The sequence below is a fragment of the Nicotiana tabacum genome, chromosome 7, assembly GCF_000715075.1.
Source record: "Nicotiana tabacum cultivar K326 chromosome 7, ASM71507v2, whole genome shotgun sequence".
In the NCBI taxonomy this organism is placed as follows: Eukaryota; Viridiplantae; Streptophyta; class Magnoliopsida; order Solanales; family Solanaceae; genus Nicotiana; species Nicotiana tabacum.
Genome location: NC_134086.1, coordinates 118,918,871 through 118,938,662, shown reverse-complemented (window position 1 = coordinate 118,938,662; position 19,792 = coordinate 118,918,871). Strand labels below are relative to the sequence as shown.

Here is a 19,792-nt window from a genome sequence, read left to right as displayed (position 1 = left end):
TTTCGAGGCTCTTCTCTATTTATTTTCTTAGATCTATGGTATGTTCGTGTCCTACTGGGCTTCTGAAGTGTTTACCTCAAATTTTCTTTTCGAAAATCGTTTCTGAAAAAGTTTTCAAAAATGATTGTTCTGATTCTTTCTTTATGTGTGTTTGTCAGTGCTATTCTCGTATGGCTTCTTTTACTATGCGTGTACTATTTTCCTACTCTTCTTTTTCTACTATACCTATTACTCCTGTTAATCCTTGTTATATTTCCCTTACTCTTCTACTATATGTGCTTACTGTTGAGTTTTTATTTTTATTTTTGTTTGCTCTATTAGACTCTGTTTGCATTCTTACTGAACATGTTTCCTCTATTTTAATTTAAGTCTGTATCACCTCTTCTTTTCTAAACTTCTTTAAGTTCCGAGTTTCTCAAATATGTTCTCTATGACCTCAAATTAGCTTTCTTTCCTTGGATCATATCTGTTTGTTTCTCATAAGTCTTTGAAAGAGGCTTCTGATCCTGTTTTAATGACTTGCTTTCTCATCTCTATGAAACCCTAGGATTTGGGGTTTCTTGGAAGTTTTGAATTTGTGCGAGTTAGGGTTCCGCTTTGGGATCCTGAACCCTCAGACTCATTGTGAGTCTGCAAACTGGACTTGTACCCTTTCTTGCTCATGATTTTGAACCTCTCTTTGAGTAAACTCTCTTCTATATAACTTCTTGATTCACATGTTTGTGTGCTTTATATATGGGAACTCTTCTTTTAAAAGGTCTTTACCGACTAATTGATGATTTCGAATTCCTTCTAATGAGTCCTGACTGATTGTTAATGATTCTGTCTAATTGGGCTTTCTTTACCTTTCCTGACTTGGTTCATTTGAGATTAAACCTGTAACTTTGATTCCCCTGGTTGTTTGATTGATTCCCTTGCCTTATTTTTCCCAAGCCGTGCACCACTGAGCTTTTCCTTAAATAAACTTCTATGTATTTACCCCTTTTGTGCTACTTTGAAAAGGTTTTAATCAAAATTTCTTTCCTTAAATGTCTTCTACCCGTTTGGAATCAAATCCCTTAACTGAAGGGAAATTCTATGTGATTGATTGCAAGTTATTTTCTTACCTTTCTTACTTGCTTCTATGCACTATAAAAGGGACTACCCTTCCGCACTTTTAACACACTTACTATTCAATACTTTTACACCACTACTTCGAGTTGAATACCTCGAGCCTTTAGTTTAATACTTTTGACTTACTTACATACTTACAATACTGCTTTGAGTTCAATACTCTTACAACATTCTACTCTTTCTGAGATCTTTTGGAACTGTTTGCTTGCAACTTGGCTTTCTCAAGACTGTTTTTACTTGTTTGTTTTCCCTGAAACTGGTATGTTCTAATTTAACTTTTCTGCCTCACTCCCCTATGTGTTTATTTACAGTTTCTTCAAGCTTGTTTACTTTGTTGTTCATGTTCAGTGATTAATGTTAACTATGTAAACTATTTTTTTTCTTTGCATCTGTTGTTTGTTATGAATTCCATATACCCCCACTCCCTTCTATGTGTTGAGTTAAGGTTCATAGCCTGATAGCATCCAAGTTGCTGTTTAGGTCTGAACCTGATCCTCAATGGATCCTAACTCCCAACTTTGGCTAACAGGCTGGTCAGGGGTGTGCCAGCACTCCTAATTGATGGGCATGACCACCAGCCTATCATGACCTCCCTCTAAATCCCCTCTATGCACTTGCACTCTCTCTTAGATTCTATGTTCTGCCCCCTCCTATGAGCCTTGCTTTGGGACCTTGAGTTCCCTCTAAACTTGGACATTTGAGGGATGGCTCTTCCACACTGCACTTGCTTAAGTCTGCAATATATTTGGGGTGTATGCACTGCCCGGAGTCCACTTGAGGCTCTTACGGAACTTTGACACATCCCAAATGAGAGAAAGGCTTTGGAAATCTGATCATGAAAGTTGGTTCATCTCATATTGTTAGACCTTGAGTCTGAATTAGGCTCCTTGGTTATAGCTTAAATTTTTGATGTAATTTTACTTTTCTTGATTTATTCTGGTCTGTAATATTTTATAATAACTTATGGGGTTCTAAGTAAGAAGGGAAGGGTCATTTATGTATGCAAAGGGTAGACAACATGCTCATAGGTGTTACTATTTACAAGTTTTCTGCACTTATGCATTTCATATAGAAATCCTGTCTATAGGTTTCTGCACTTCTGCATATCATATAGAAATCCTGCCTATACGTTTCTGCACTTCTGCGTATCATACAGAAATCCTGCCTATAAGTTTCTGCACTTCTGCATATCATATAGAAATCCTGTCTTTAGGTTTTTTTCTGCACTTCTGCATATAGAAATCATGATTATAGATTTTCTGCACTTTCGCATATACCTCCATCATTAGGCAAATAGTTATAGGTTAAAAAATAACAAAATGCATCCTAGATACCATGTCTATAGGACTTCTGCACTTTCATAATTGTTTTAAACCAACGACGCTTAGAAAGCATGCCTATAGGAATAATTAACCGAATCTGAATCGTTTGCAGGTCTAAAATCAGTAGTAATGTCGTTTAATATTTGTAGATATTATTTTTGTATATATAATTAGTACGCCTTCTTTAAAATCAGAGTAAGCATCGTTAGATATTATACCTATAGGTTTCACCTAGGCAAGCCATTAGGTAATTAATTAACTGCATTAGTCTTTGATAATTACAACCAGTGGAGGCCTAATTCGGACTTCTCATCTGAGAAATATGTGATAAATCAGCCTTTCCTAACGCTTTAAATTTAATTCAGACCATAACCAGTATTTGTAAGTCATGTTAAACAATTTATTTCTTAAAATGAGGAGGCTCGTTTGAGCCCTTTAAACTATTATGTGTTCTCACATACCTGCCTTATATGTTTTGATTGTCGCCCTAGAATTTTATCCTTTTAGAACTCTGAAAAGCCAAATCTCCCTTCCCTTTAGGACTAGTAGTCCCAAATGCCTCCGGGACTGATAGGATCAGGGCGGGTACTAGCATGCAATAAGTAACGATATTATTCCGCGCTTAATACCTTAACGGGATGGGAAAGGGTAGATATGGATATGATGACCGGTGCACTAATACCACATGTAACCCCTCTTCTGAGGAGTGATTACTGGGTATTGCATTGATGTGATCCATATTATTTGTAAACCTAGGACCCCATTTCCTTTATTTGTTTATTTTATTCTCAAACTATTTCTTTAAAATTTCCGCTTTCTTTACTTCCGTCAAACTCTCAACTTGCTTGCAATATTATGTGAAAACTCCTTTCTACTTGAGACTTATATTTGCTCACTTGTTATTCAAAGTCACAATTGTAGAATGGTCGGGAACCACACTAGTGGATCTTGGGGGGTGCCTAACACCTTCCCCTCGAGATAATTTCTAGCCCTTACCAAACTCTGGTTTTCTAACTCGAACTCTTCTTTAGTGTCCTAATGCACTTTAATCATTAGGTGGCGACTCTTCAAAAAACCCAATTCCCGCGAGGGAACGAGTTGTCCTCCCAAATGTCATGAACCCGATTTCGCTTTTTAGAAAAAGGGGGCACGACAGTTGGGCGCCATCACAACCTATTATGGAAATGGATTGTGACACTTACTTGGTCCTCCCAAGTGTTCAGGTGTATAGATTCTCTCGGTACTAGTCATTCCTTGCGCAACATCGGATTCCTCCATCTTTGCCTTTCCTTTTTGCCTAGATTTGGCAACGTAATCTCAGGGTATTGCTTTTGAGTCGAAAAGAGGTGTGATTGATATTGCCACCATGAAAGGTGTGGCCACTTCCACTTCAAATGGAACATGGGTGGCCGCAGGTGGAGCAACCTCTACCTCAAATGGAACTAATGCAGCTACCTCGACTTCGATCGGTGACTGAGTCTGCACTACAATAGGAGTAAGTGTGACTACAGGTTTAAAGTCATCGCCTTCTCAAATGAGTCTGATTGACCCTTCAGGATCCCATTATTCATCCATCTCGATCACATATATCCTGTCACCCCTATGATCCGGGAGAGGGTTGTTGCGGACATTGGGTGCAGCTTCTTTCTCCTGTATAACCTTGTTGTCAATCAACGTCTCGATTTTATCTTTCAATGTTCGACATTCGTTAATGGTGTGCCCTTTCATACCGGAATGGTATGCACAGGTTTTGTTTGGGTTGACCTATTGGGACGAATTCTCTAGTGTCGCAATGGGAATAGAGGTGACGTAACCAATGGCTTTCAACCTTTCATACAACTGGTCGATGGGTTCAGCAATAGCAGTGTATTATCTGGGTGGCTTGCGGTCAAAATTGGGTCGTGGCCTTGGATAATTTTGGCTAGTTGGAGGTCACTGGAAATGAGATGATTGGGAATTATAGGTATGATAGGCAATGGCTGGTTACGAGTATCTGGGAGATAAGGGTTGGTATTTGGATGGTGGTGCTTGGTATGTGGGTAGAGGTGTTTGATATGTGGGTGGAGGTGTTTGATATGTAAGTGGAGATTTTGGGCCTTGAGCCACCATTACTGCCCCAACGTCTCTCTTCTTAGATATGCTACCTGATTGTAGTTCACCTCTGCTTCAGCAAACTCATCTATGGCCCTGTTTCCTGGACCAACCCTTGGCTCAAAGACTCCTGACATATTATCATCCAACCATGAAGGTTAAAAGAATGAGTAGCCCGCATGGTATCTGTCTGGCTCGAGGGTATCCTTCTCCACAATGATCTTCAAAGTCCACGTATTTAAGCTTCATTCTTATACGAGATGGCTTCACCCTGGAAGTCGGCTCTGAAGTGGCTCATCTTAGCAACCCGTGGTATGACTTGTCTCCTACCTGCCTGTCTTATAACTCTAAGGGGAGCATAAGGGTATATCCTTCTTAACCCAATCAGCATCAAATGTGGGGCGTCTCTAGATCTTATGATGAACTCGTCGGTAGGGAACCACTCGAACATCTACTGAACCTGGTCATCGGTCAGCTTGGTTAAAAACTGCACCCATCCTACAACATCCTTAGGTTGATCAAACATGTCCGGCATGTAAGTCATTCTTTTAGGGTGATGGAAGGCTATGTAGTCATTCCATGGCCTTCGTGGAAACTCCTAGCAGTATTGGCCCCTTTGGAGATGTTCTAACAGCCAGACTTGTAATAGCAAGTTGCAACCCTCAAAGAATCTAGACCCCTTCTGACAGCGTTCCAAGGCCCGGTACATATCCTCAATGATCATACGGACAATAGTATATGTCTGCCCCCTCTATCCCGTCCATTAGAGTTTTGGCCACCATGGCCAGCTTAGTATAGATTCTATCCCTTTGGATTCGGAATACCAGCATGTCCAAGAAACACACAATAAACACGAAGACCCTGCAATGGACCTAGCCTAAAGAAGTAATTGAGAACTCATCATCAAAAATATGGTAAGAGTTGCTATGACTGTATCTTTCATAAAGGAAATCGAAAGGTATGTAGGACTTTTTCAAGAACTCCAAATCATCATTTTTCTTCAGCCCCATCATCTTAAGGAACCCTCTAGTGGTAGCAGACCAGGGCTATCCCAAGGCAACCCAGAAAATCCCTCTATTTCTTCTAGGAGGGGAGTCATTTCTATGTCTCCAAAATGGAACACAGCCCTTTCCTTATCCCAAAATAGAGTGGCAACCTCGATTAGCATCTTGTTTGGTTGAAGATCCAATAGTGATGGCAAATTACCCAAGACTCTTTTCATATGATTTTGATCACTTGAGGGAAGATCCCTCCACCAATCTATCAAAAGTGGAGGAATTTTACCGACCATACCGAATCTGGGGACTTCGTGCCTCATTTTTCTGCAAAACAAGAGAGAGTTAGGTCTTGTCCCCCTCCAGGTTCGTCTATTTATATAGTAATGATTAGTATATTGGCACTTATTTCTCCAAATTAATGCACACAATCGTGGTTACGTCCATTAGGATTATAGAAAACCCAATGGACTTTTGGATGAGGCTTGTCTTAAAGGGTTATTATGCGGACAACATATTAATCCAGCTAGGTTTGACCATAATACATGTACAATTAATCAGAGTAAGGTTTCTATAGAGGTCTAGACTGGGACCCTCAAGCGGACAACTTGAGGGGGAAAGGCACGGAACCGTCAAACGCACCGCTGATTGACTAGTTTTACCGCAAATATGTCTTTCCGAATTTAAAGGGTGATATATAGGAAGAGAACAAACACTCATCAAACATTGCTATTGGATTGATTACGCATGAGTGGAATATGATGTTGAGCATGATTTATGCGGCAATAAATAGCATGTTGTCAAGTATTTGCAGGTAAGAAAAATAATAAATGCAGTATTTAAATAATTGAAAGACAGTTACATAAAAGAAAAAAAAGAGACAAGTCAGTTTTAGGAAAATAAAGAAATCATAAATGCTTGAAAATAGACAGTTAAATTCAAATAAGGGGAAAGGGTACGTGGGATAAAGCATGCTTGGACTAATTCACAAAAATAAGTTCGTTATGGTAAGAGCCTAAAATATCCCTAACAGAGTTGTCATGCTGTCACGCCCCTTTTTTCCCTCTTGCGGGGAAGTCCGAGTTTCAACATTCATGGGGGAACATCTCGTTTCCTTTTAGGAATTGGGTGTTTTGAAGAGGCGCCACCTAACGGATTATTGTGCGTTAGGGCACCTAAAGAGATTAACTCATATAACTAGTTTGCATTACTAGAGATTAGGGTAAGCGCTCGAAATGTCCTTGAGGGGAAGGTGTTAGGCACCCCTCGCGGTCCACAACGGTGGGTCCCGACCGAACTTAAACTATGTGAATTATTCAATTAACAAGTAATCAAGTAATTGCAGATAAAGTAGCTTGCCTCATCTAAATGCATATATAATCAAGGAAGTTCAGATAATAAAGGTAAAGAGGTTTGGGACTGCTTACACATGTATATGTAAAGAAAAAGAAGTTTAGATAATTTAAACATATATAGGAATTAGGAAAGGGAAGTCCTAAGTTGATTAGCCTACAGGATCATACCCATGCAATTCCCGGTAATCACTCCTCAATAAGAGGGGCTACACGTTGCATTAGCGCGCAAGTCATCACATTCTTTTACTACCCATTACCCTCCCCTTAGTGGTTATATGAGCGAGTTTAATTAACGGCCTCTAAGCGTGTTGCTACTCGTCCCTTCCTTATGGTCCTGGAGGAATTTGGGACCTCTAAATCTGGACAGTTCTAGACAACCTAAAGTTTTTAAAAGGGTAAAAATCTAGGCAACAGGTAAATAACATGTAGGGCAAGCAAATAGGGACCAACAGTTAGAAGGCTCATATATACCTCCACATGTATACAGGCAATCAAACAGCACGTCTAAAACACAAATTTTTGAAAGAAGTTCAGAAATCCTAAGAACATGATATCTAGGTGAATGGTACAGATATAGGATATGCATAAGGAAAGTGCCAGAATCCTAACCAGTTTTGCCTACTGGTTTTATAGCCTGTTAAGCTTAGACAGTTTAACACAATGAAACGCGACTTCCTGTTTATATATAGAGAGAGACTGATAACCTAAGGCTTGCCTAGGCGGGGACTGTTTTCAATCACAATTATAGGAGATGACTAATAGTTTAAGAAATTATTCAAACTATAAGCATGCTATCACAGATTATAACAGGCGTTTTATTTATTCTAAGCCACGATGTCTATGTGTGAGGATGCTTAACCCTTTATTGCCAACTATTTGTTTAGTCGAAATGGACATGTTCAATGAAATGCAAACAGAGTTCTTAAAGCAGGGTATCCAATGCATACATGGAATGACTATTTTTATTTAAAATGGGATAATGGTACATGATATGCAGTATACTGAAGCGATAAACGTGCATGCCCTAAATCAAGATGTCTAGTGCACAAGTTTGGCATGGTTTGAATGCAAATAGATATAGTACTTCTAGAACATGATTTTTAACATAGATTTACACAATGTAAGACCTAGAAGCATGTTTTCTACCCAGTTTTACCCATAGTACCATACAACTACCCTCCATTTTCACTAGTCACCCCAATGTTTACAATTAGTTATTATAAACCAATGATTGAATAGAATTACATAAATATAAATTAAGTTATAGGGAGCCTGAAGTAGGCCCAAAGCAAATCCTGGCGTACCAAGCCTTCACTAGTCTCAAATCCCCAAGATTCATTGCCACATTTGTGTCCAGATGTGTCAGAGTTCCCTAAGGATCTCGGGCAGTGCTCACACCCAGACTTTCACAAATAAAGACTGATCATGTGCAGTGTGGAAGAGCCAGCCCTGATATGCCAGAGTTTAGAGAGATCTCAAGGATCTCTAAGCAGTACACATACTAGAAGGACATGGCTTAATAACCTAAGAATGAGTGAGAGTGCATAATTTTGAAAAGGTTTTGGTGAGCATTATAAAGAAGGGTCTTAGAAGTAAAAAGATTTTCTAAAAATCAGTGCTAATTTGGTGGTAAAACAGCAGTTAGAAAAGTATAAAAATATAGTCACAGAACAAAAATCTTTAGAAAATACTTTGGCAAGCAGGTTCCACACAACACATAGAATACATCTTAGTGTATAGTGGAGCACATAAACAACAGGGTACATAGAAGTCTCACGGGGTTCTGCAAAACTAATAGGTCAGCTATAAGGTAGGTCATTGAGACATAGAGCAAAGATCACAGCAAAGCCACACTAAAAACACTTGAACACTAGACAGAACCAACAACACAACTAGAGTTACATGAGGGACTAGATGACTTAACATGAGCAAAACAGAATGGGCAAGAACTTAAATGGATAGGCTAGGCCAATATCAACAAGGCATGCTGAACAAAATTTAAACATGCTATGTAAACAATAGACAGGCCAGCATAATTTAGACATGCTAATCACATATGGAACCAGGCAGTATTAGGTATGTTAGATAAACAGTAGACAACCAAGTAAGTTGAGACATACTAATCACATATTGAACAAGGTGTATTAGGCATGCCAGATAGACAGTAAACAGGAGCAGGAATGAACTCAAGACTGATGGACTAAGACAGTAAAGAAACACATGGGGTTTAGGTTCTAAAATTTAATCAGAAGCATACCAGTTAGGGAAAGAGAACACAAGACGTAAGACATGTGTTGTGCAATTTCCAGCCTTGGCTTACAGCCGGCAAGACTAATGAAGATCACAAGTAGCAGAAAGAACAGAGAGCTTTAGAGTGAAGAGTAGTGATGAACTAATATTCGTGTGTAAGAAGTTAAATAAGAAAGTTTATATAGTAGTTCAAGAGTAGAGCAAATAAGGTAAAGTAATCAATAATCAGCAATTAAGGGATCTCAGAATCAATCACACAAAGAGGTTCAACATAGTCTTCCCTCTTAATTAAGGGCAATTAGCCAACGGTAATGACAAGAACCAGTTAAGGCAAGAGGTTCGAATCAAACTGCGTAAAGAAGTAAAGAATCAGAGGCCTTATTAAGGAAAGAAGTTCAAATCAAACTAAATAAAGAACTTCAGAATAAAATAATCAAGGGTTTAATTAAGGAAAGAATCATGTAAAGAATCGGTAAATATACATCAATCAAATAAGTCAAGAATGACTAATTAAGGTTACAAACACAGAAATAATCAAAAATCATGCACACGAATCTTTTAACAGAGCAATAACTCATAAATTCTGGAAAGAACATATCAGTTCCAATAAACAAAATAGGTTGAGTAAAACTTTTAGGAACACAGAGAAATTAGACGGAAAATAATCCAAAAAGAAAACCTAATTTGAAAACACTTAAAGAAGGAAGACAACCATGGAAAACTTGAAAGCACGTCAACACACAGAGATTCGAACAACAGAAATCATAGAAATTGAAACCTGAAGTAGCGGTGTTTAAAACTGGTTAGTAGTAGAGAAGTACAAAAACCTAAAAGAATAGCCATGGAAGTTTGAAAATACTTCAGATACCCAGAGGTTCGACCGACAAACAATAAGAAAAACAAACCCTAATATAACAAAAATGTTCAAAAATCGATTAATCGGTAAAAACAATAAAGGAGCCTTAAGGAAAAAGCAATGATGAACTCAAATCGCTCCAGATCTACAAGGATCTGGACGGATTCAAGTCCAAATGCTAAGTTTTGAAGAAAAGAGAAAGGGTAAAGGGAATCTGGCCTTTGAATCAAAGATTTGAGCCATGAAACTTCGATAGAAATCACTCACAGACCATACACATACTCTTGAAGAGTTTTAAATGAGATCTGGACTAGATCTCTTCGAGGTCCTTCCACAAAACCACACAATCGAGCAACTAGGGTAAATAGGAGACAAGTAGAGGCCTCTTAAAGCCATGGGAAGCCATAGATCGAGTAGGAATTGAAGGGACTAGGGATGGTTTTGGGTGGCAGCGATTAGGGTTAGGAGTTGGCCTCAGAGAGAACCGGAGAGGAGGGGATTCGAGGGCAGCTGTATGGAGGAAATGATTTAAGGTTAGGGGTCATTAGGAATAAAAAAGGAAAGTCTTAATGTGGACCGTTGATCTAAAGGATCAACAACCATGATTTGATGGGGTTTTGGGTCGGGTAGGTGTCTCCAGGTTTGGGCTGGGTGGTTTTTGGGCCTGGTTTAATTGATTTGGGATTGTGGGGGGGGTCAAAATTGGGCTGATTTAATAGGTTAAATCCGAAAATAAGAAGGTCATTTATTAAATATCCATTTATTTGTTAATTGTTTTTTAAAAATAACTAATAGGTTGTAAAAAATGATTTTCATGCCTGAAAATATTTTAAAATAATTACTTAATATTTAAAAAATATAAAAGGCCATTTTCTGGTAAAATAATGTAATAATGCATGCATAAGCTATAATTGCAAAGTAATTGCAATTGCGTCCTAAAAATACAAACTTGGCTATTTTTGCAATAATTGAAACTTAGTACAAATGCAAATGATAAAATTAAGCTACAAGAATTATTATAAAACTATTTGTGATGCATTCAGTGACTGTTTTATAAATAAAATGCTGGGAGAAATTAATTAAAATATTTTTAAAATGCAGAAATTGTATAAAAAATACTAATTGATGCCTAGGCATAGTTTTGAAAATATTATGGGGAAAATTGGGTATCACCAATAGGTATGTGTTCTTGAACTCAATTCCTTCACTTTCCATCAACACCCATTAGATTTCTAGGCCAGAATCTTGTTCTTCAATGGTAGAATTAGGGATTTTGGGTAGAATTAGTGTTTTTTGAATAATTGGAATTTAGACCTCGTTTTGGGGTCGAATTTCGAAAATAATTACATATCGGGCTCATGGGAAAATGGGTGATCGGGTTTTGGTCCAAACCTCGAGTTTTGAACAAGCGGGACCGGGGTCGATTTTTGACTTTTTGATAAAATGATAGAAGATCTATAATTAAGCATTGGGTATAAATTATTTAGCATTTATTGATGTTGTTAAATTAATTTGGGCTAGATACAAGTAAATTGGAGGCGAATTCTAAAGGAAAAGCGGTGTTTGAGGCTTGAGTTGGCCGTGGAAGTTCGAGGTAAGTGTTTGGTGTAACCTTAGCTTGAGGGAATATGTACTGTGCTTTATTTGCTATATGCTAGTGTAGTGTACGATGTATAGGTGTAGTGATGAGTATCTATACGTTGGTGTCAAGCATGCCCGTGAGTCTTAAATTGTGATCGTTGTGTTTTCTTAATAACTACTACAATTGCCTAAATTGTTGATTATCCATGTTGAGCAAGACGTATGATTATCTTCTTGGTATTGGTTTATTATTGAGAATTGGCTCCAGTTGAGGTTCAATTGTGAAGTTAGTTGTTGGTACAAGTTCGGTTATAGCTGATTCTCTTGCCGGGACATATTTATTTCTTACTGTTGATTCCCTTGTCGGGATGTGTTTATTCTTGTTGTTTATTCCCTTGCCGGGATGTTATTGTTGCTATTGTTTGGGTGAGGAAAGAGAGATAAAGCACAAAGGGTGATGTCGTGCACATTCATATTTATGCATATGGTGAGGAAGAGTGATAAAGCACAAAGGGTGATGCGGTGTACATTTTTATTGACATTGATGCATATGGTGAGGAAGCGAGATAAAGCACGAAGGGTGATACCGTGAACATTTCTAATATTTACATGGTGAGGAAGAGAGATAAAGCACGAAGGGTGATGTCGTGCACATTTTCATTACTTGATTGCATTGGTGGGGATTGAGAGTAAAAGCATGAAAGGTGATGTCGTGCACTTATTGCCTGTTTATTATGATTTTTTGCTTCTTTCGGTTCAATTACCTTAATTGTCTTATTCTACTATTACTGTGATTTTTTACGTTGGTATTTTCCCCATAGCATGTTACCCCTCCCCTGTTACCTTTGAATTATTTCTATTACTGTTATTCTGCTAGATACTGTTTAACTGCAGGTTATTTATTTGTTGTGTCCTAGCCTCGTCACTACTTCGCCGAGATTAGGCTCGACACTTACCTAGTACATGGGGTCGGTTGTACTGATACTATACTCTACACTCTTTTATGCAGATCCCGATACTGGAGCATACAGACCTTAGCTAGGGGTTGCTGCCTTCAGTCCATCGGAGACCCGAGGTAGTCCTGCAAGCATCTGTAGGCCTTGGCATCCCCTTCTTATCTAGTTTCTTTCTGTTTATTTATATTTCAGAGAGAGACATGTATTTATTTTGTTCTGACCATATTTGTAGTGTTCTTAGATAGTCCGTGAGATTGTAACACCAATTCAGGGCGGTTTATATTTATGGGTTCGTATTGGTATTAGATTAATTATTAAATGTCGTTCTTCCGCATAATTATTTCCGTTGTTTATAATATGTTAGCTCTCAATTGTTAAGAAGTTAAAAATAAAAATGGCAAATTAATCGGAATAGTTGGTCTGCCTAACTTTCACTAGTAGCCGCCATCACTACTCCCAAGGGTGAGAACTTCGCGTCGTGACAAAAATACTTCAAATCAACTTGGATCAACTGTAACTATTGTGAATGTCAACAATTTGCCTGGACTCAACACTATGGGCATTTCGTTAGCTTGTATCGATTATGCACCATATGGTCTCAACCCACTTCATATACACCCCCGAGGAACTGAGCTTATTACTTGTCTTGAGGGAAAACTCTACGTTGGTTTTGTCCTTTCAAACCCTGGTCCAAATCCGGAGATGTGTTTGTTTTCCCAATAGGTATGATTCATTTTCAGTTGAACGTGGGAAAGACTAAAGTTGTTGCAATGTCTGGACTCAGTAGTCAAGATGCAGGAGTCATCACTATAGCAAATGCAGTTTTTGGCTCAGATCCACCAATCAATCCTTATGTTCTCACAAAAGCATTCCAAGTTGAAAAGAAAGTCGTGGATTATCTTCAATCACAATTCTGGTGGGATAACAACTAAAACAACAACAACAACAACCCAGTCCAAAAATAATTATGGTTCTCTAAACTGCTTGTATCACATAAATAAGTAGCCAACGACATGTTTTCCTCTCCATTTGAGTATGATGTATTGGATGAGGATATAACATGGCTTATTATGAAATAAAAATAAGTTTATTGTTTGTGATATTTCATCCCTCTTTTTGGGACAAGCTTTGTAGAATATTACCATCCATTTTAATTCTATGCATAAAGAAAGCTACTTTATTTCTCAAAATCCGTGTAGGTTTATTGCTTAAGTTGTACGTATATATTGATATTGCAATTTTTTTACACAATCAGATCATTTAGAAAGTAATTACATGTATATCTCTATATGATAAATAATAACTTGTAACTTAGTAAAAGATGTAATCAACTATAACATGTTAGATCATCATCATGATAGTGTTAAAAATAAATAAACTCTTCGTATATATATAATTTTAATCCAAAAGGAGTTATAGCTGTTGGAGTTACTTGATGATTGGACTGGGCCAACACAAGAGCTGGAGCTGGAACGATTGGACCTAGCCCTTATTTATTTTGTAACAGCTTTCATTTTTCCTTTTTTACACTGTACAAGCCCAGAATATAAATAGGGGCTAATTAACATTCTAGAGCATTCTTTCATTTTCGTTTTTGTAAAGATAACAGAAACTTCTTCTCTAAAAACGATTTTTCCACTTTCTTCTTTCTCATGAACCCTAATTGAAAATCTGTACTCTCATGCTGATTTCTGATTCTAACATGGTATCAAAGCGGGTAATCTGGTAGTCCTCGACGTTTTGCATCGACCGATGCTACCCTCATCAAATTTCATCGGATATATCTTCATCGCTTTGATTTTCGCTGAGATTCAGAATCTGTGATTTTTTGTTGATTTTTTGTTCAATTTACGAGTTAAGGAAGTCCTACTAAACTGTGTCATTCTATTTTGATCAGAATTTGCTGTTGATTATCAGAGTTTTGTACTCTTCATTAAAGCTAGATTTTTTGGTGATTAACGGAGTTTTGTTGGTCTTTGCTAAGGCTGAAATTCTCTTTTCAAGCTGAAGTTTCTCAAGGCCTTTCTTCTTCAGGTTGTGAAGAAGTGTGATACAATCATTTCTATTTGTTCTCTTGTATGAATTCATTGTTGTGAAATTTTGTTGATGTATTCTGTTATCATGGTTAATTCCACTCCAGACTCAAGTTCTTCCTCCTCTCCTTATACTCGTGAACCTTCAAGTCCGCTATTTCTCCTTCCTTCTAATGTACCGGGGGTGTCTTTAGTTGTTGTGCCTTTTTCTGGGACTAGTTTTGGGGGTTGGAGGAGGAGTATGATTGTGTCTTTGTCCACTAGAAATAAAATAGGTTTTATCAATGGGTCTTGCTCCAAGCTTGTTGTGGATTCTCCCCAGTACAGACAGTGGGACAGGTGCAATAATATGGTCATATCCTGGTTAGTCAATTCCCTTTCTCCAGATATAGCTGAAAGTGTACAATATTCTGAAACTGCTGAAAGCATATGGAAACAATTGAATTATAGGTATGGGACTATTAATGGAACTAAGGTGTTTGAAATAAAGAGAGAACTTGCATCTATTTATCAAGGGACTCTCGACATAGCTTCCTATTTCAACAAACTTAAAAAACTCTTGGATGAATTGGGGGTTATGTGTACCAGCCATACAAATTCTTGTGTTTGTGCTTCTAAGGAGGGACTCCAGAAGGAGAAAGAAGAGGACAGGGTTCACCAGTTCCTCATGAGTCTTAATGAGGTTTATGTGGGGGTAAGAAGCAACATCTTAATGATGCAACCATTGCCATCCCTTGATACTGTCTACAACATTTTGTTGCAAGATGAAAAATAGAGACCGGTTGTCCCATGCTCAACTTAATCCAAAATCAACCTCTTTAAATGCAAATTCCAACATTAACACATTCCCTTCTCAACTCTCATCTACAAAACAATATACACAAAGGGTGAACTTTGATTCAAGCAACCAAAACTTCAATGCTACTTTGTCTTGCAAGTATTGCAAGAAACCTGGTCATACAATTGAGAAATGCTACAAATTACATGGCTTTCCACCAAATTTTAAATTCACAAAGGGTAAGAAGTTTGTTACTACTGCAAGTGCTGAGGGGTAGACTTCTGAACCTTCTGCAATGTATTCTCCTACTGATCAAAGCTCTTTGATACATGGTCTCACCAAAGAGCAGTACTCCCAGTTGATGCAAATGCTCAATCAGTCTACATTGGGTGACTAAGGGTCCCAACCTATTCTAATGGGATCTGCCAATTTTGCTGGTAGTACTTCTTCTCTTCCTGTGTGTTTAAATGGTAGTTCTACTATGCGCATGTTGGCTAGTGCAGCTGGAAGGGTTTGGATAGTAGATTCATGGGAAACTGACCACATGACTTCAAATAAGGACCTCCTTTTTAATATTACACCTTTTCCTGTTCCTTACTTAGTTTCTTTACCTAATGGTTATAAAGTTAAGGTAACTTGTACTGGTTCCCTTACTTTGTTACCATCTTTCACTCTACACAATGTTTTGTATATTCCATCTTTTAATTATAATATCATTTATGTGAGCAAGGTAATAGCACAATTCAATTGTTATGTTCTATTCACATCTATTTCTTGCTTAATTTTACATGCACATTCTATGAAGAAGCTTCTGGAGCTTGGTAGAATGGATCAAGGATTATACAAATTTCACCTCAACCAATCTGCTCCTCCAACAACCTCATCTCCTAATAACTCTGTTTCTCCTTTTACTAATTAAGCAAATAATGCTGAATTTGTTTTGCAAGGAAATGTTCAAAATGTGAACCACAATTCTGTTCATGTTTTACCTTGTGCTACTGTTCAAAATATGCAAATTGAGAACTCAGGTTATGTTTCTACTTTGCCTTCTTGTACTATTCCAAATAATGTGAATAAAAATGATGTTCTTTGGCATAATAGATTGGGGCATGTTCCTTTTGTTAAAATGAAGCATATACCTTCTATCTCTAATGATTTGTCTGCGAAACAGCCCTTTATTTGTCATGTTTATCCTTTAGCTAGACAACCTAGGTTATCATTCCCAGATATTTCTTCCCATTCCACCTCATTATTCCAACTTATTCATGTTGACACTTGGAGACGATACCACACCCAAACTTACTCTGGAGCAAAATATGTTTTGACAATAGTTGATGACTATAACAGAGTAATATGGACACATATTTTACACTCCAAGAGCTATGCATTTACTTTACTTAAAGCATTTGTAACCATGGTCAAGACACAGTTTCACCTTTCTATCCAAAAGGTTAGGAGTGATAATGTCTTGGAGCTTGGTTCCTCCAATTCAGCCATTCAATTTTTGTTTGATAATGGTATCATACATCAAACAACTTGCCCACACATACCACAACAGAATGGTGTGGTAGATAGAAAATATAGACACCTACTAGAAACTTCAAGATCTTTGTTGTTTCAATCCAATCTTCCTACCAAGTTCTGGGGAGATTGTGTTTTAACAGCAACCTATCTTATTAATAAATTTCCCTCTAAAGTTTTGTCTAATAAGACTTCGTTTGAATTACTTTATTGGGTTGCTCGCTCTTATTCTCATTTAAAACCTTTTGGGTGCCTCTGCTATGCTAGTGTTCTCAAGTATTATAGAGATAAGTTCCAACCTAAAGCATCTCCTTGTGTGTTCATTGGCTATCCCTTTGCTAAAAAAAGGTATAAAATTTACAGTCCCACCACTAAGTCTATTCTCTACTCTAGGGATGTCATCTTTCATGAATGTGTTTTTCCTTATACTTTGCCATCTTCTGCTCTTTCTCATCTTCCTCCTTCAATGCCTATTCTTTATGATTCTAATGCTGATGTTGTTACTGTTTCTTCTATCCTTACAGATCTCCCTCTCCATGCTTCTCCAATACCTGACACTCATGATGTTCCCAACTCTGTTCACAATACTAATGTTCCTACTCCCATTCATCCTACTGTTCCTGTTGAATCAGTAGTTTTTCCTGGTCATGCAGTCAGAAAAAGTTCCTGAACCCATCAGCTCCCTTCTCACTTGAAGCATTATGTGGTCCAACTCCCTTCTGCTTCTTGTTCTTCCTCTTCACTCATGTCTACTATAGTAGAACCCCATTCTTACACTCAGGATGCTGCTATTCCTGCTTGTTAAGAGGCCATGAAGAAAGAATTTGAGGCCCTTGATGCAAACCAAACTTGGAAAATTGTTGAACTACCTGCTGGAAAAAAGCCTATGGGATGCAAGTGGGTGTATAAAATTAAATACAAAGCTAATGGTAGTGTGGAGAGATATAAGGCTAGATTGGTGGTTAGAGGTGATACTCAGATGGAAGGCATTGATTTTAATGGATCTTTCTCTCCCATTGTTAAAATGTGTACTATTAGATGTGTGATTGTTGTAGCTGTCAAAAAACAGTGGCCCTTGTTTCAGTTGGATGTTAATAATGCATTTTTGCATGGGGATCTGGATGAAGAGGTTTATATGAAACTTCCTCAAGGTTTTTCTATTACTTCTACATCTTCTGCTTCTTCTATTTCTTCTAAGTCTCCTACTTTGGTTTGCATATTGCAAAAGTCTCTTTATGGTATGAGACAGGCTTCTAGACAATGGTACGCGAAGCTATATCATGCACTCTACTCTAGGGGGTATAATCACTCATTGAATGAATACTCTTTGTTCGTTAAGAAAACTGACTCTTTTACTACCCTTATCGCTGTTTATGTAGATGACATCATTGTCACTGGGGATGACTTGAAAGAAATTTCTGCTCTTAAAGCTTTCTTGGATGCTCAGTTCAAAATTAAGGACTTGGGGTTGCTTAACTATTTCTTGGGTATTGAGGTTTGTTATCTTCAATCAGGTATCCTTTTGTTTCAAAAGAAATTTATCTCTGATTTGCTATCAGAATACAAGTGTACTGATGTTTCTCCTGTTGTTAGTCCTTTGGACATGAGCCAAAAGTTACACTATGATGTTGAGGACCTACTGCCTCATCCTGAAAGTTATAGGAGCCTAGTTGGTAAACTAAACTTTTTGACTCATACAAGACCAGATTTATGTTTTGTTGTCCAACATTTGAGTCAATTTTTACAGAGACCTAGAATTACACATATGACTGCAGCTTTACATGTCTTGAGATACTTAAAGGGCACTTCTGATTTTGGGGTCTTGTTGAATAATTCTGCTGATTTGTCTTTGATGGCCAGTTGTGATAAGGATTGGGTAGCTTGCCCCAAGTCTAGGAGCTTAGTTTTTGGTTTTTGCATTTAATTGGGTGGTAGCCTCATTAGTTGGAAGTCTAAAAAGCAGCATATTGTTTCCTTTTCATCAGCTGAGGCTGAATATAGAGCTATGAGTAAAGTGGTAGCTGAGTTAGTCTGGTTATTCGCCTGTTATCTGATTTGGGTCTTTATGTTGTTCTCCCAGGTCCTATCTTGTGCGACAACCAGGCTGCTATTCATATCGCCAAGAACCCAGTGTTCCATGAACGTACCAAGCACATCGAAGTCGACTGCCATTTTATTCGAACAAAGTTGGAAGATGGTCTTATCACCACCCATGTTTCTACTAGCTCCTAACTAGCTGACATCTTTACTAAGCCTTTGACATGTCTACACTATTGCTCATTGATTGGCAAGTTGGGTGTGTGTCCACCCTCCAACTTGAGGGGGATGTTGGAGTTACCTGATGATTAGACTGGGCCAACACAAGAGCTGGAGCTGGAACGATTGGACCTAGCCCGTATTTATTTTGTAACAGCTTTTACTTTTTCCTTTTCATACACTATACAAGCCCACTATATAAATAGGGGCTAATTAACATTCTAGAGCATTCTTTTATTTTCATTTTTGTAAAGATAACAAAACACTTCTTCTCTAAAAACGATTTTTTCCCTTTCTTCTTTCTCATGAACCATAATTGAAAAGCTATACTCTCATGTTGATTTTTGATTCTAACAATAGCAAGTGAAACACAATATATAGATGTCAGATGTTCTTTTTTCTTTTCCGAATGGCTTAGCGCTCTCGGATGGGTTCGTAAATAGCCTACTATTAGATGGGTAGAATGGTTATTTAGGGTGAAATTAAAAAATATCAAGATTTATAATTAGTAATTGAAAAATAGCCATAATTTTAAAAGTAATCAAAATTTTGCCACTTTTCATGTAAAGATAAATCTGAAAGAAACTATTGTTCAAAATACGGAAAATATTCTAGCATAATATACTGAAGTACGAATTTTTTACATGTGAACTTCCAGCATAATATACTGGAGTTCCAGCATAAT

At 37.6% G+C, this 19,792-nt stretch overlaps 1 protein-coding gene and 1 pseudogene across 1 annotated transcript; both read left to right on the top strand.

Moving 5' to 3' along the window:
• LOC107767957 (germin-like protein subfamily 1 member 13) overlaps window positions 1–13,465 on the top strand; it is a 92,452-nt pseudogene extending 78,987 nt beyond the window's left edge.
• A 1,175-nt stretch (window positions 13,466–14,640) lies between these two features.
• On the top strand, window positions 14,641–15,607 carry LOC107767956 (uncharacterized). Its single transcript, XM_075218581.1, has 2 exons — window positions 14,641–15,234; window positions 15,317–15,607. The coding sequence occupies exons 1-2, from the start codon at window positions 14,641–14,643 to the stop codon at window positions 15,605–15,607; spliced, it is 885 nt and encodes a 294-aa protein (XP_075074682.1).
• The last annotated feature ends 4,185 nt before the right edge of the window (window positions 15,608–19,792 follow it).

Excerpts from the sequence above, each read along its gene's own strand:
- LOC107767956 (XM_075218581.1), top strand. The coding sequence starts at position 14,641 with ATGGTTAATTCCACTCCAGACTCAAGTTCTTCCTCCTCTCCTTATACT. Across the intron at positions 15,235-15,316 it reads TCCTCATGAGTCTTAATGAG|ATGAAAAATAGAGACCGGTT; the intron begins GTTTATGTGGGG and ends TTTTGTTGCAAG.